This window comes from Vipera berus, assembly GCF_964194415.1.
Source record: "Vipera berus genome assembly, chromosome: 1".
NCBI classification, from domain to species: domain Eukaryota; kingdom Metazoa; phylum Chordata; class Lepidosauria; order Squamata; family Viperidae; genus Vipera; species Vipera berus.
In genome coordinates, this window is record NC_138202.1 from 333,672,488 (window position 1) to 333,687,618 (window position 15,131).

At 38.4% G+C, this 15,131-nt stretch overlaps 1 protein-coding gene across 9 annotated transcripts in view; it reads right to left on the minus strand.

The window, feature by feature from the left end:
* Nucleotides 1-553: 553 nt before the first annotated feature.
* The window catches only part of HMBOX1 (homeobox containing 1), a 133,201-nt gene continuing 118,623 nt past the window's right edge, over nucleotides 554-15,131 (minus strand). For all 9 annotated transcript variants that reach the window (XM_081335543.1, XM_081335550.1, XM_081335547.1 and 6 more), the window contains one exon: nucleotides 554-10,140. In XM_081335543.1, the coding sequence (XP_081191669.1) occupies nucleotides 10,003-10,140 (138 nt within the window). In that variant the 3' untranslated portion in view covers nucleotides 554-10,002. The remainder of the gene's footprint in view (nucleotides 10,141-15,131) is intronic.

A 15,131-nucleotide genomic window follows, 5' to 3' on the forward strand; every position in this document is an offset into this window, starting at 1 on the left:
TAAATAAATAAATTAATTTCTGGCTATGGGACTAGAATACAGAAGGCTGGCTACAGATGTTCTTAAAGCAATTAAAGTTTACAAATACCTCCTCACCTTCTGCAAATTGTTGAAATCCTGTCTATCCCATGTTTGGGCTCCCCATTATATGGCAGTCTTGTCTGTTTTGTTATGGGTACTATAGAAATGATTGATACATAAAACTTTGTAATAAACAACTAACTGAATACTGTAGACCAGACGTGTCTAACTCGCGACATCACGTGATGTCACGCAACATATCGGGACAGTTTTGCCATTGCCGGCAATGGGGTGGGTGTGGCTTCTGGATGATGCGTCTAGCCTGCGGGCCGGGAGTTTGACACCCCTGCTGTAGACCCATGTAATCTGCCAAAGAGCTAGAAGAAAATCTTTTTGATGTGACTTTGTGTTTTACCTTGTATAAAACATTTTCCAAAAGCAGAGCTTCTTTGGGGGGAAAAAGGACATCGAAGCAGGGTTTTTTTCAGTTATACATTTTAATTTTCTAGTAGGTACAATACTAAAATAAACACAAATTAAAAAAAGTTTATTAAAACAAAACTGTACAAAAAAGCAGTTATACTACAATTTAATTACAGAACAGTCTACTGTCCAAAAAGGCACTAATAATCCAGAATAGGAGATACAATGATACAGGACTCATTTGTTTTTAAGCTAGTTTTTAATCAATACAATAGAGCACTTGTTTCTTTCCCCATTCACATACAGAAACAAGGACTTCTTCCACAGTCAGTACACACTGGTATAAATATGAGCCCTACTTAGAAAGATGTAGTGTCTCTCTCACCCCTGGAAGAAATGATAATGGTCAACAGTATGAGACATATTAGCTTTAAAAGGGAGAAAAAGGGGTTCCACCTGCAAACGAAGAACCATGGGAAACTAAATGAGAAAGTTGGATTTTATCAGTCAAGGAAATTTCAATATACAAAAGGCTCTCACATCTTTGAGTAAGAGCTTATACGTAACTTCTTTTTTAAGGTGAGGAAAAAATTCTCAACAAAAGTTACGCTGGAAAAATGTTTTAGAATTTAACGTCCTGCATGTTCTCATATAACGAACTAAGAACAGGATAGTTCTCAATACTCCCACATATTTTTTCTAAGGAGTAAACCTCTTTCATTTTTTATTTTGTATTTCATTGTAGACTGTTTTGGAGATTTCAGAGGAACATCAGCCTGGGTCTCTAGCCTGACTTAAGTTGTATTTATATCAACAAGATTGTGAGGTATTTACCATTCAGAAATTCAAATATGCTTTAGAGGCAGAGGGCAGATGCAGGTTTGTGGGAACTTGGCTTGCACTTATCAAAGAAGAAATAAATCCCTTGACAGATTAAATTAACTGATAAACAAATGGCAGTTCCACTAATATCCTTCCAAAGAGGGAAGAAACATGAAAACTGAGAAACATTAATCAGATATGAGATAATCCTAATTTGCTCTCATTACTCTATTTTTTTTACAAAATGTTTTCCTATTTAGATTACTTGCTTTTTTAATAGAATCGTTATAGGATTGCAAACAAATATGCACAAGACACTTTGAGCACTTAAGACCATCCTACTTTTGTTCAAATCATGGCTACACTAGTCTGCCTTTCAGTTTTCAACTGAGTAATAATTTCAACCTGGCCAAACGCCTTTGCCCTCAATTCTTGAGCTCGTGCTTAGGAAATCCCAAATGTCTACTAAAGCCTGTCTGTTTGACAATGTTTTTTCCTCTCAAGATGCCTTCACAAAGATAGTTTGGGATCTCAAACCAAAGATCGCCAAAAGTCTTGACCAACTAGCTAAGTGCCAAGTTACTTCAGGGAAATATAAATTCACTGACAAGATTCAACCACTTTGGAAGCAACTATGCCAAGTCCCAACAAAGCACATGTTGACACTGCTAAAAGCAGTGAGTTATCAAACCTTCGAAAGTTTCTGTATCTCTGCAAAACCAGTGGCAGAGTATACCCTGGCAATGGATCATGGGGTGGGGGGATTAAGCAGGACAGGGGGAAGAAGAGAGAGAGACTGCAGCTTTTTCAAAACTGTGTCATACATAGAGAAGACAGAGACAGAGATGAATGTTAAGAAAAATAAGTAGCAAAAGAAATTTGATTAAAAAAAATTCTCTCACATCCTATACTACATCCTCCTTCTGCTTAGCAGAAAATTGTACGTACACAAAAATACAAATACACAATTTTGTAGAACAGTCTGATTTTAATATATTTATATATATTTATATTTATATGAGTGGCAGGTTAATTTATTATATGGAGCTTTTTGCACTTTTGGCTCATATGCAACAAGGCTTATAAATTCAGCTTTAGCTTTTCATTCAGGTTTTTATTTTTATTTTTCTTCTTTATATAGCTTTTTAAAACAATTGTTTTATTTATTTTTTCACATTTAAAGCAGCATCCAATCTGCAATAAGAACTGGTGGCAACAGCAAAGGGGCTGGAGAGTAGGGTGACAGTCCAGTGTTGTTTGTGTGTGTATCTATGCATATGTCAAAAAGGACACAGAAATAAAAGGGATTGTGGCTGCAAGACAGTGAGACACAAATTACCTCTTGAGGTAGGCTGAACTCAGTTATTATGGCAGGCCAAAACAACACCAGGCAAAGTGTCGGACTGCCACCACAGTGGTGGATCAGAAAGGAACATGAGGGGAAAAGAGACAGGAATGGAATGGAAGTTAGAAAATGCACAAACCTGGCTTGCCCACAAGCTACAGCAACCTGCAATTGATTAAGCTGTGATGTATTTCAGCTCATATACAAGCTCACAATGGAAGGAGGAAATAAATCTGGTCCCTCCTTACCCACTTATGCAAGGCATATTCACTTCCAATTCCTAGTATAATGTTTAATGCCTTCTCTCCCCATTATCTTAAAACTTTGTTCTGGAATGAAAGATAACAGGTTTCTTCCTACACTGCTGGTTCCTTTCAATGCAGGAATCCAGCCAATATAGAGATGAAATGTACTAATTGGGGGAAAGGGAGGGAGGAGTCACTCTTAGAGACCTTTTTCACATTCATGAAAGATTGCTGGGGATTGTTTATAACTTCTGTTCTGCACGTAACAGGAAATGCAGATGAGAAGTACAAAATGCAACCTTCCAACAAGGCGGCACTTTTTTTGCAGGAGAGAATAAGAAGAGGAAAGAGGTGGACATGGACTTGCTACAGCACTTTTTTTTACAGCAATTCTTTTGTTAGGCTCTCTCACCATGGTCATTCCAAGATTATAAAACAGTCAGGCAAGTGGTCAACAGTTGTGTTTGATTACAATTCCAATGATTCCCAGCCCACAAGGGCAAAGTTAATTGGGGGGGGGAGGAGGAGAGAGAGAGAGAGAGAGAGAGAGATAAAAGCAACTACGGTTGCTATCCAGTTTGTTCCAGAAGCTAATTCACATTCTAGGCTGCCACATCCTCCCATATCAGAAGGACAAATATAAACAAGACCAGAGTCTCCCACACAAAACCAGGTTCAATTATCACATTAGGCACTTTTAGAATTGGATACTAAACATGGGAAATAATCAAGCAAACAGATTCTGAGCATCCTGAAAAACCAGGGAAACTGCTCAGTGCCACCTGCTATGGAAGTCAGCTCTTTCATTCACAGCAAATAGACCACAGAACTCACTGCTGAAAGTCTCTTCCCAAAGCTAGTCTTGTTTTGAACACGGGAGGGTGGTAAATGGTCTTGTGCAGTAGTTAGAATGCAGTAGTACAGCTACTTCTGCTGATTCCTTGCTGCCAGCAGTTTGGCAGTTCGAGTCTCACCAGATCATGGTTGACTCAGCCTTCTATCCTTCTGAGGTCAGAAAAAATGAGGACCCAGATTGTTGCGGGCAATATGCTGATTTTGTAAACCGCTTAGAGAGGGCTGTAAAGTACTGTGAAGTGGTACATAAGTCTAAGTGCTATTGCTATTTAGACATGAACTTCTAGGAGATAACGCTATTGCTCCCCTTCAACAACAAAGCAAGGCAGACTTCCTCAGCTTGATGCCTCTAGATAAACTGCATTTCAACTCTTATGGGGCTCTGTTGTGCTAGCTGGAAATTATAGAAATTGACATCTAACACAACTGGACTTGTGTTAAAGTTGAGGGGCTTGGCTCTTCGATCAAAATAAGAATTTGCTTAAATACCCTCTTGAGATCTACATAGAACATCAGAGTTTTTTACAGAATTATCTCAAATGCAGAACAAGTTGATCTTAGGAAGACAATAGAGTATGATTATCCACAACAAAAGTTGCAAGAGGTTATGGAATTGATAACCAACAAAACAACGGGGCTTCCCTATATTAGAACACTATCATGCCAAAAAGTTTCCTATCAAAAAATCAACTTATCAACTAAATCACGTTTTGATCAGAAGCTTCCTACGTATCTAGAAAAATGGCTATTCTGAGTCTCACATAGATAAAGTAACAAATCATTAGAAGAAATATTTTTCCTGGATTACAGATGCTACCAGCATTTTGCACTATTTTCTCTAGCTGGCTGACTGGCTTAAATTGTTTGCACAGTTCAATATATTTTGCTCAGTGATCAAAGATGAAACTCATAATAATTATGAATACTCCATGTTCAGAGGCAATATATTACTGAATGCCAGTTGCTAAGGGGCTCACAACATAGTAGGAACAGAAATATTAGTTTGTTTGCAATTTCAGTTAGTACAAGCGTGGGAGGAAACTGCTCCATTGGAAGAAAGCTGATGTTACTCATAGAAGTTGCAACTAAAATTTTATCAAGGGAGTCTTTTCACGAAGGTTGATGTCAACTACAAGCACAAGGAAATCCACTTATTGCCTTAAAAGTCTTTCCAGTCCATGACACTGAAAAGAAGAGTAAATAGTAGTGTTAAAAACCAGTAGCACTATTTTATTAGGAAGCCCTTTTAAAACATTTGCTTCTAGTAAGAAATCTCTCGTGTACTTGTACTAATAATTTTCCAACAAGTTTTGATTTCTCCAATTCTATGTCTGTGTCTAAGAATGAATGAATGGAAAGTAAAGCAACATTTACGTATAATATAAAAAGATGCAGGATGCACAATATGAAATGTGGGGGGAGCGGGTGATGAAAAATGTTGCTCAATTAGAGCTCTCTTCATGTGTCTTGATTCACAAATTTCAAAGTTCACAATTAGGATTCTGACTTGAAATCATGGGATTGTAGTTTTCATATTTGGGGACAGCATCATATTGTAGAAGGCTAGTCTATCAAAATCATATCTCAAACATTACATCATTCAAGTCTGAAGCCAATCTCAAAGCACTGCTTCTAAATCTAAGACTATAGAAGATAGAACTGGGTATCTTGAACACTCAAGAACTGAGAGCTCCTCTTCCAGTAGCAGCAATATTACTGTGATTTCACAAAACCAGGCAATTCTGTAGTATTGAAAATATCCCAAGGCTACACCATTCATCATTTCATGAGAAAGTATAATTCAGATTGTAAGCAGGAAGCTAGCTGAGTTTTCAGACAGGGATGCTTATAGCTCAAATTGCTTAAGATGATTCACAAGCCTTACTTGCTCAAGGAACAAGTAAGATATTCTACTCTCTTAGTGTCCCAAATTCTCCAACTATTCATAACATAAGTCAGACACCTAATGGATTGTGTTGAAAGATCAGAATGTTATATACAAAGTACGGGTAAAAGCTTTTGTCAGAGACCTCATCTTGGAAAGTCAAGAAAAAAATCAGTTTGGGGATTCTGAACATCCAAAGCAACAGAAGATCCTAACTGAAGAAGAAAAGCCAATAACAGTTTAATTGTCAGTAACAAGAAACTTAGCCCCTGAATACAGATAAAATGAAAGAACATTAAAATGTGATAAGAACTTGTAACTTGGCAAACTTGGATCCAGATGTTTTTGTCCTTTGAACAAAGCTTGTATTTTATCTTATCTAAATGTGTCTTCTAGTTTACTGTTTCCTGTTACATCTCTTGCTGAGATCCCCTTTTTAAAGATTCAAAATCTCTTAACACAGGCACAATTCTTCTTGAATTAAGATAATTGTAGGCTATCTATTGTCCTAATGTTTTAACAAGTTCAGCCTGCTTGCTGAAACCTTGTCCATTGCTTCCTGTTACTTATTTGTATGTGCAATACATAAAAGGGGCTGAATCCAATAACCGTTTGTCATAGATGAAAAGTGCTTCAAGCCAAGCCATGAAGACCTATGGCCCTTTCAGGATACTGTACTACTAGATAAGCAGGGAAAGGCTACAAGAAGAGACTGACTAAAATTGAATGATATAATTTGCAATGGAGGCCTTATTCAAGAATCTTGCTGTTTCTGTTCATACTTGAACTAGCTGGTAGTATCCTGCTAAAACTATATCCAAAGAAAGAATAAAACCTCAGTGGGCTGCAGTGCCTAAACAGTAATGGGAAGCTCAATGGCAAAAACTATGATGACTTCATTTCATCAATGCTTCTCAGTTTAGGATATTACCATTGTAGCAATGAGAATATAAAATTCTGCTGCAATAGCTAGATTTTACCAGGTCATTTAGCCCACAAAACAAAGTTGCTTCACTTCTTTGCTACCTGCCATGGTGAGACACATTTACTTGTAAATGTCACAAGAAGAAACTCTCTCTGCAGCTACCAAACAACTCCTACATTTTTCCCTGAGTCTAAGGTCAAAACTCCTCATGGAGTTTACCTGCTCTCAATAGACGAACAAGACAGACAACAACAGTTTGCTTCTGCTTTAGTGATCAACAGTTGATTTTTAAAAATTACATATAATACAACCAATAAAATGTGCAAGGTTGAACCGCAAAATACCAGCAAAACTCTAACATTTTAATTGGAGTCAAATGGCTGTGATGAGAAGCCATCATCAAGGATCCTGATGGAGAAAATATGTGATGGAGATAGTAACTAGTCCCTGCCCTAGATCCTCTGAGGGAAATAGAGGACATATGTAGAAGGCTTCCAGCTCAATCCTTAATAATTATGTTCAGGAAGATCAGTTGATGGGAAATATATTTCTTTGCTTCAGGAATGATGAATAGGTTACACTAGATCAGGGGTGTCAATCTGCCAGCCCACAGGCCAGATGCATCATAGCAAAACCGTGCCCACCCCATTGCCAGCAATGGCAAAAAAGTCACGATACGTTGTGACACATCATGTGATGTTGCGAGTTTGACACCCCTGCACTATAGTCTGGCCAGCATAAGGAAGAATCCACTATTCTTAAGCAGAAGTTTAACAGTACAGGGCTGCTCCGGCCCCTTGAAAAGATGGCATTTTATTTTTCCTTATAGCTAATTGCTTTTTCAAAATGTATTCATATCAATCTATTTTCAAAATTTCTGCCTACTAATTATATAGCTAAGTCCTATCTATGCAGTTACTGGAACTAGTAGGTGCCATACTACATAAAGCAACAGGATCTTGGTAGATACTCCCTCTTTATGTAAGACGTCTGAGCATTCAAGATATATACAAAGAGGGAAACCATGACTTCAAATAAAGTACTAAAGGATGGCAGAACTGCCCACCCAACTGCCCATACCAAAATGAGCAAAGGGCCTGTCAATTTCAGGAATATCATGATTCATTTCAATATTCTGAAGATTTTAAGCTTTTGACCACTCTCTACAATTTTCTATCATCTGCCTTGGCAAAGCACATCTGGGAACAAGGCCACAGACAAACCACATTTCCAAACGTTGGGAACTGTGGCACCAGCAGGGACTATATCATGGGACTGTCAGCATATCAGTTTCATTTTGAAGTATACTAATTGTTCACCAATGGACAGACAGCTCAAAGGGCACAATGAATGGAGAAGAATTTCTGTGAACACTGCAATAAGGTGAAGGTGAGAAGAGCACAAGAAAGAGGGAAACCACATGCTACAATCAAGCTGGCGAAAATATATCTTGCTTTTCAATCACCGCCCCCCCCCTTCCTTCATTTCAAAACAGCTTGTGCAGGAGAATCATCTGTTGCTATTTGGCCAAGTCCATTTCATCAGAGATGTTCCTCATAGACTATGTTCAAGGTTTATTATTGGATGACTGTAACATGAGCTTACAGCATGTTATTGTTGATTTCTCCAATGATATTTACTTTTTTAAATGCTCAAAATACAAATATATATATATATTTAGTTAAGAAAAAAATACCAAAGTGCTACATATGATCAAGATAAACCAAAAAACCCCCCTCAAATTTGATTTTTTTTTTGCTATATAGAAGTAGATTCATCTCACATTCCATCACTATTTAATCACTAATTCTAATTTCCTAGATAGCCAATATCTGAATTCAATCTCAGTTGCCCTAATAATAGGAAAGTAAAAAAAATAATAATCCTGTTGCCCAGGAGCACAAGAGCCACTAAATTATTGGCTCATGGCAACATCTAGTTCCTGCTGCAATATGGCTTCCAAGAATTAGTTAATCTGCTCAGACAGCCACGGCTTTCCAGCTGCTGAAGGAGAACAGAACAAAGACGCAAAGAATGTATGCCTAGTTAAGAGAAGTAAAAACATCATGATGTGTTATCTTGGAGAGCCAACACCACAGACAATGGATAAGGATCACTGCACTCTCTACTATGCAAATCATGGAAATTTACATGTATGCATATTTTCTGTAACTCTAGTGAGGAGGGATATTGCGAGTTACTTCTTAATCTTTCCCTAGAGTGCACCATACTTTGGAGATAAGGTGTTGCAAGTAAGCAATTACAAACTTTTCAATCCAAGTTGTCTGCAACTTCTGATTATAGGCTGAACTGGAGAACATTCTGCTGCATCACAGAATCTGTGTTTGTGTGTGTATAAAAGTAGCTATCCACTTCCACAATGCTCATCCTATCTTTGTATATAAATCATGTCTTGCTCAAAGAATAGGTATTCTTCGTGGGGTTGTCTGAGAGTGTAATTGTATCTTATGTGGGTTTAAATGCTAATGAACTTGGCAGGGCTCATTTATGACTAAACTGATAAAAAGAATTGTGAATGATCCAATCACACCTACACACCTACATCATTCCTTAGCCACCATCCCCCTTAGTGACCACTTATTGGAAGGAACACAGCCACAGGGAGTCTCACTGAGAGACACAGCTTCTTCTATAGATGGAAACTTTGGCCTAACTGGGGAAACTTAGAATTGAGGGGGGGAAAGTGTGGTTCCTCCCATAACACAACTTGCAAAGAAAAGAGGAAGGTTATGTTGACCGCATCAGCAGCAAACATCAGTCAAAACAAGCTGGTGGACTTTCTCCTTCTCATTCCCAACCAGCCAGGACCTTTGGAAAACAGTACTAATCCTATGGAAAAGCAGTAAAGATGATATTGCTGCACTGCCAAGAGAGGCCCAGCTTATTGGCACCTGGTAACAAGATGTTGACAACAGATCTGAGCTTTATCATTACCCCATTCTCTGTCCAAACTCTCAACCCAGTGGACATTTTCCTTCAAACCACTGAATCTCCATTGTCTCCTTTTGGCTTTATAACAATAACAAGAGGAAATAAAAAGTGTTAACACCAGGAAGTCTGAAGGATAATCCAAGTTTGTATTGTTGTTTTTCTATAGATTTAGCCTAAGGCGTGGAATCGAGGGCTGCCTACGACACCTGGAAGCACGTTCATGGAATGCTAAAGACAGAGCAGCAAAGGTTTTCATCTAGCTGAGGGGGGAGCACTGGGAGAGGGAGGTCAGTTGGCTTGGTTAATTATCTGACTGGGAGTTAATACTGAGAGTTTATACGCAGAGTCAGAGGGCACCATGCCATCTTCACAGGACAAGACCCTAAACGGCAAACTTGACGTACAAGAGACTGCAAAGTTATATTGTAAAGAAGGACACATATTAGGGACCAGGAAAAAGGCTGCTAAGGTGCTACGTCTAAAACTAAGTTACTTTCTCATCTGGGAGCCCTCCCCCTCCATCGCGTCATCAGTCATCATCCAGGGCCTCTGTTTTGATCTCGCTGGTTCCTTGCCGGGCCAACGCCAGAATGGTGTGATTTACCGCTGCCATCTCCACGGCTAGTGAGATAGGGTCTTGGTGGTCGCTATGGCTAGTGCTGTCATCCTACATGAGCGGAGAAGGAGAAAGGAATGAAGAGGGAGGGGAGGAACAAGTCTCATTAGCATCTTCAACAATAATTTCATCCAATTTTAAAATATAAACAGTCCAATGTTTTCATTCAATGGGCTGGAGAAATGGGGACAAAGGGATTTATTTAAAAAGAACATATCACATGCTGAACAGGCATTGGCTGAAGGGAAAATGGGAAGGAGGAGAGAGGGTATTTGGAGAAAGCCTCATAGTGGACAGATGAAAATGAAAGAGGAAAGGCACCCAAGGCAGCTTCCTAGCCTCAAGTTATTACAAGGCATAAACCAACCTACCAACCACCTGGAGAAAACCTTTGGAAACTCTGACTTTGTCCTATACCTGCAAACAGTAACCTAAACTTTTGAAAATGGGCAATGATATGAAAGCTGAATTAACTGTGCCATTTCCACAATTCAAACAATAGAGATGGCCTTCAGTGCTAGCTGTCCTCACAATAACAATTTTTATTTGAATGTCTGTTAAAAGTTGAAAAGTGCCTTGGTGACAGAAGAGTTAGGGAGTAGGTGAGATGATTTGAAGTGGATTTCTGGAACAGATTCTGCAAGAACTCCAAATCTGTATAAATGCAGAACTACAACCTTATTCCATCACTAACCTATTGTACCAACTAAGATGTACAGACGCAACTCAATTTTAGATAAGTGTCTCTGTTAGACAAATGAATAGAACTGTGTATTTATAGAAAATCATTGACTAGTGGGGGCTTTTTCAATTAGAGAAGACAATGACTTAGCAGCAGATGTTATCTGTTTATGTGTTTGTATATGAGAGAGAGAAAAACTCTTTCACTGGATTTTATGAAGACCCAGAAAACAACTTCCACTTGTAATCCCTTCTATTTCACCCCACTCCCCATTTCTCCCACCCTTTGTTAACCTGCAACAATCATTACAAGGGAAAAGAGGAAGACCTGTCATTAGACGCACCCTTTCTTTCTCAAATTCTTCTTTGAGAATAATTTCTAGCTATTCTTTTAGCTTATATTATTAGATTTTTATAGTTTGTTGCTAACTAACTATAGGATGTTACCCAATGTAGGATACTTACAAATCAAAACAAAATAAAATTAAGAAGGTACAGGCCATTATCTTTTGATTGCTTCTCAAGAGGAGAATGGGAGCCTATAGTGAATCCCTCTCTAAAAATAAATTACTGAAGAGTCAAATCCTAATTTTGTTGCCAAGCAAGGCTCAAGTAATGACCTGTTTTGTAATGCACTGGCCAAGTAAAAACAAAAATTATTTTCTTCAGAGATTTAAATAGTTTATTTCTCCAACACTGTTGACAGTTTCCTACTGGAGCAGAGTGATTTGAATTATGTTGAGAAGCAGATGGCACTTGTGGCTGGGGGTAATCTTTGCACAGATCCATCTTGTGTACTAGTGATGCCCATTCTGGGACTGAGAAGCCTTGCACATAGTCAGTTATGCCCTGTCATTTCCTTATTGGGATTACTATAACATGGTTTTCATAGGGTTGCCTTTGAAGACCATTTAGAAATTGTAACTGGTCCAGAATGTGGCAATGCATAAAGTTCTGGGTGCCCTATGAAGTGCTGGGGGCTCAAACTGTTCCATAGAGCAGGCACTGCAACTGAAAAAAGACAGACTTCTGAGTCCTATAAGATGAAAGGGTCTAGAAGGTCAAGAGGAAAAGCCACTATGAAGGAACAGTCAGATAAAAGGGGCCTGAGTCTGAGTCAAGAAAGTAATTGAGAAAACATCTCAGTGCATACAGAGATAAAGCAAGGGAGGAGAAGCACATTCAGACTTGCAAAATTCTGTTACAATAGCTATTACAGTGAAAGAAGTATTGACCTACCTGGCATTAGTTTCTCAGTCTGTCTACCTTGTAACCTCAATGCATTCAGCACTGCGTGTGCCGCTACATTCTGAACCAGTTCAACCTTTCCAAACACTTTCCAAGGGCAGATCAAAATGTCATAGTCCAACCAGGAAGTGTCTATGGCATGAGTGATTATGAGCAGAGACTCTCAGGAAAGGATGCACCTGGCATAATTTTATTAGATTTAAGTTAGATTCTGTGATCATTGTTGTCTTCTCTATTTTGAACCTAAGAAAGCTGAAGTTTGAGGAATCTAAACAGGCCAATGCATAAATGTGTTGATTTAAAAACTGGCGTGGGGTGGGAAGTAGGCAGTGGTAGGATTCAGCCAGTTCGCACCAGTTTGGCAGAACTGGTAGCTAATGTTTTGTTGCCCAGGTCCAGAATGGACTTCCGGAAGCGGCATCCACACAGAGAACTGGTTGTTCACATATCTGAATCCCACCACTGGAAGTAGGGGTGATATTTTTAAAAGGTTTATGTTTTACATTATCATAGGCCTTCTCTAAATGAACGAGGATAATTTTGAGAACAAAAGGACAAAACATTGACCTGCATTGGTCCTTGCCTGAGGTGAAGCAGCAGCACTTCACTTACTGTTCCATCTCATACCTTTTCTATCAGACTTGTGTGATACTCCTTCCCAGATGCAATTAATAAACTAATCACCCTGTAGTTGCTATATTTTTCTTCATACAGAAATAATAACTGCATTCTTCCACTTGCCAGGCACAGATGAAGTTTTCACTCATTCATATCCAACAAATCACACTCAAATCACATCTGTCCAGCCACATGCTGAGTACCATCTGAAGGCCCATGACCCAGTACTACAGTATATCAATATCAGCAATCCCTTTATCTTGTCTACCTATATGGTTTTCTTGATAAAATATAGGAGTCATTTACCACTGTCTTTTCCCACGCAGTATGAAATTCCTCTATCATGGCTACCTGATGAAGGTGCCTGTTTGCTGTAGCTGGGCAGCTGAGATGATTTTCACACCCTGGATGACCCCACTGGGAGTTTATATCCTTGGAATTCACTGTTATTTTATTTATTTGTATCCTGCCTCCATTATTTTTACAAATAACTCAAGGGAGCTCCTTCCCCTAGTTCCCCACAATAACAACCCTGTAAGGCAGAGAAAAAAATGACTGTCCCAAAGTCACCCAACTGGCTTTCATAGCTAAAGCAGGACTTGAATTCACAGTCTCCCGGTTTCTAGCCTGGTGCCTTAACCACTAGACCAGGGGTAGGCAACCCTGGCTCTTTTATGACTCATGGACTTCAACTCCCAGAGTTTCTGAGCCAGCATGGCTGGCTGAGGAATTCTGGGAGTTGAAGTCCACGAGTCATAAAAGAGCCAAGGTTGCCTACCCCTGCACTAGACCAAATGGGCCCATTGTTCTTTGCCTTTCCTTTCCAGGAATATCTGCTTTCCCTCCCCCAAACTCTTTGACATATTGTATTACAACCATTCCCACTCAAATATTTAGATTACTCTTTCTAGCTAAATGTCATCCAGGTCATAGTTATCCCAGGGGTGCTTTTTCACAAGGCAACTGGACTTTCTTGTTTTCCTTTGAAGACACTTCGCTTCCAAGAAGCTTCTTCAGCTCTGACTGGACGGTGGGGAATGGAAGGATTTATACAGCCAGTCAGAGCTGAAGAAGCTTCTTGGATGAGAAGCGAAATGTCTTCAAAAAAAAAAAAACAAAAACAAGAAAGCCCAGTTGCCTCATGAAAAAGCACCTTTGGGATATACTTTCTAGCATTCCCTCACTTCAGTTTCATCCTAAACTGATTCATCACTTTATTTTTAATTCCATTCATTCTGCTGTAAGCTCTTTTTGTGGCTCACTTCACTTCTGCCAAAACAATTCTTTACTTCCATCAAAATCACATTTTCTCTGCCTTTTTAATCTAAATATTTTCTTCCTCCCATTGATTATATTCTTTGCAGCTACTTGTTTTCCTCTACACACACAGTGCACTAGTTTTCTCTCATCTTCATTTTGGCAGTAATGTTTTCCTTAGATCATACAAGCTGTAGAAAGAGAAAAAAAATGATATTCTTTAAGCTGACCCATGTGGTATTCATCCATTAAAGCCAATTATGCCATTTGATCAGCATGGCTCCAGATGCCCATGGTATAACACCTGCACCTCCAATTTCCTACTCAAATGTTCTTTAATTCCCTATGCAATATGAAATGAAATTCCTTGGAGTGCTGATTCTTTGAAAATAGGTGGGCAAGGTACTGTTTATCCTCCAGCCACATGCAGGCTTTTAAATTTTTCAAATGGTTTCCAAATGTATTGAATAGTTTGCCACTGAAATTTGTTTTTGGATTTTACTGCAAAACTGGATAGCAAATGTTAACACTAGTATAAACTTGGGAGTTTATATTTATTATCTTTAAAGGCTGTTTTTTATTATTATTATTAAGCAATTCTGTTTTCTCTCAGCTCCACCCATTTTTTTTAGAGGCAATTTCCACACAAAGTAAAATGTGTTTCTTAGCCCTCGGAAAGTTGCCGGTCCTAATTCAAACTATGTAAATTTTACATATGCACTTTTCCAAGCATGATTCTATTATTATAAACATTGTAATTAATGTATAAATAATATTTTAATAAATATTTAAGGAAGCATCTTTTAGTTTAAAAATCTATTATTCATTGCTCAAATTTGTAGTAGCCAAGTATATATGAAGGCACAAGAAACCAGTGGCAAAACACATGTAACATTTTTTTAAAAAACGTATGAAACTCTAGAAAATTAACTGCTGTAAGCAGGTGTTGATAATACTGAGCTAGAGGGATCAATGGTCTAATTCTGTGTTTGTGGAATATTGACATTCACATCAGAATAGAATTAAAATGTTATAGCTATTAATCTACCTTAAATTAATTATAGCAACTGCACAACACACTATCTTGTACTAATTTGTAATTGTTTTGATATTTCTAAAGAACCATAGAGAATAAAATCTGGACAGAAAAATGGAACAGTCCAGCACATGTTCAGCAGTAAATGGCTTAACTTAATTAATATATTTTAAGAATGTATATATAGTCTTAAAGGCTAATG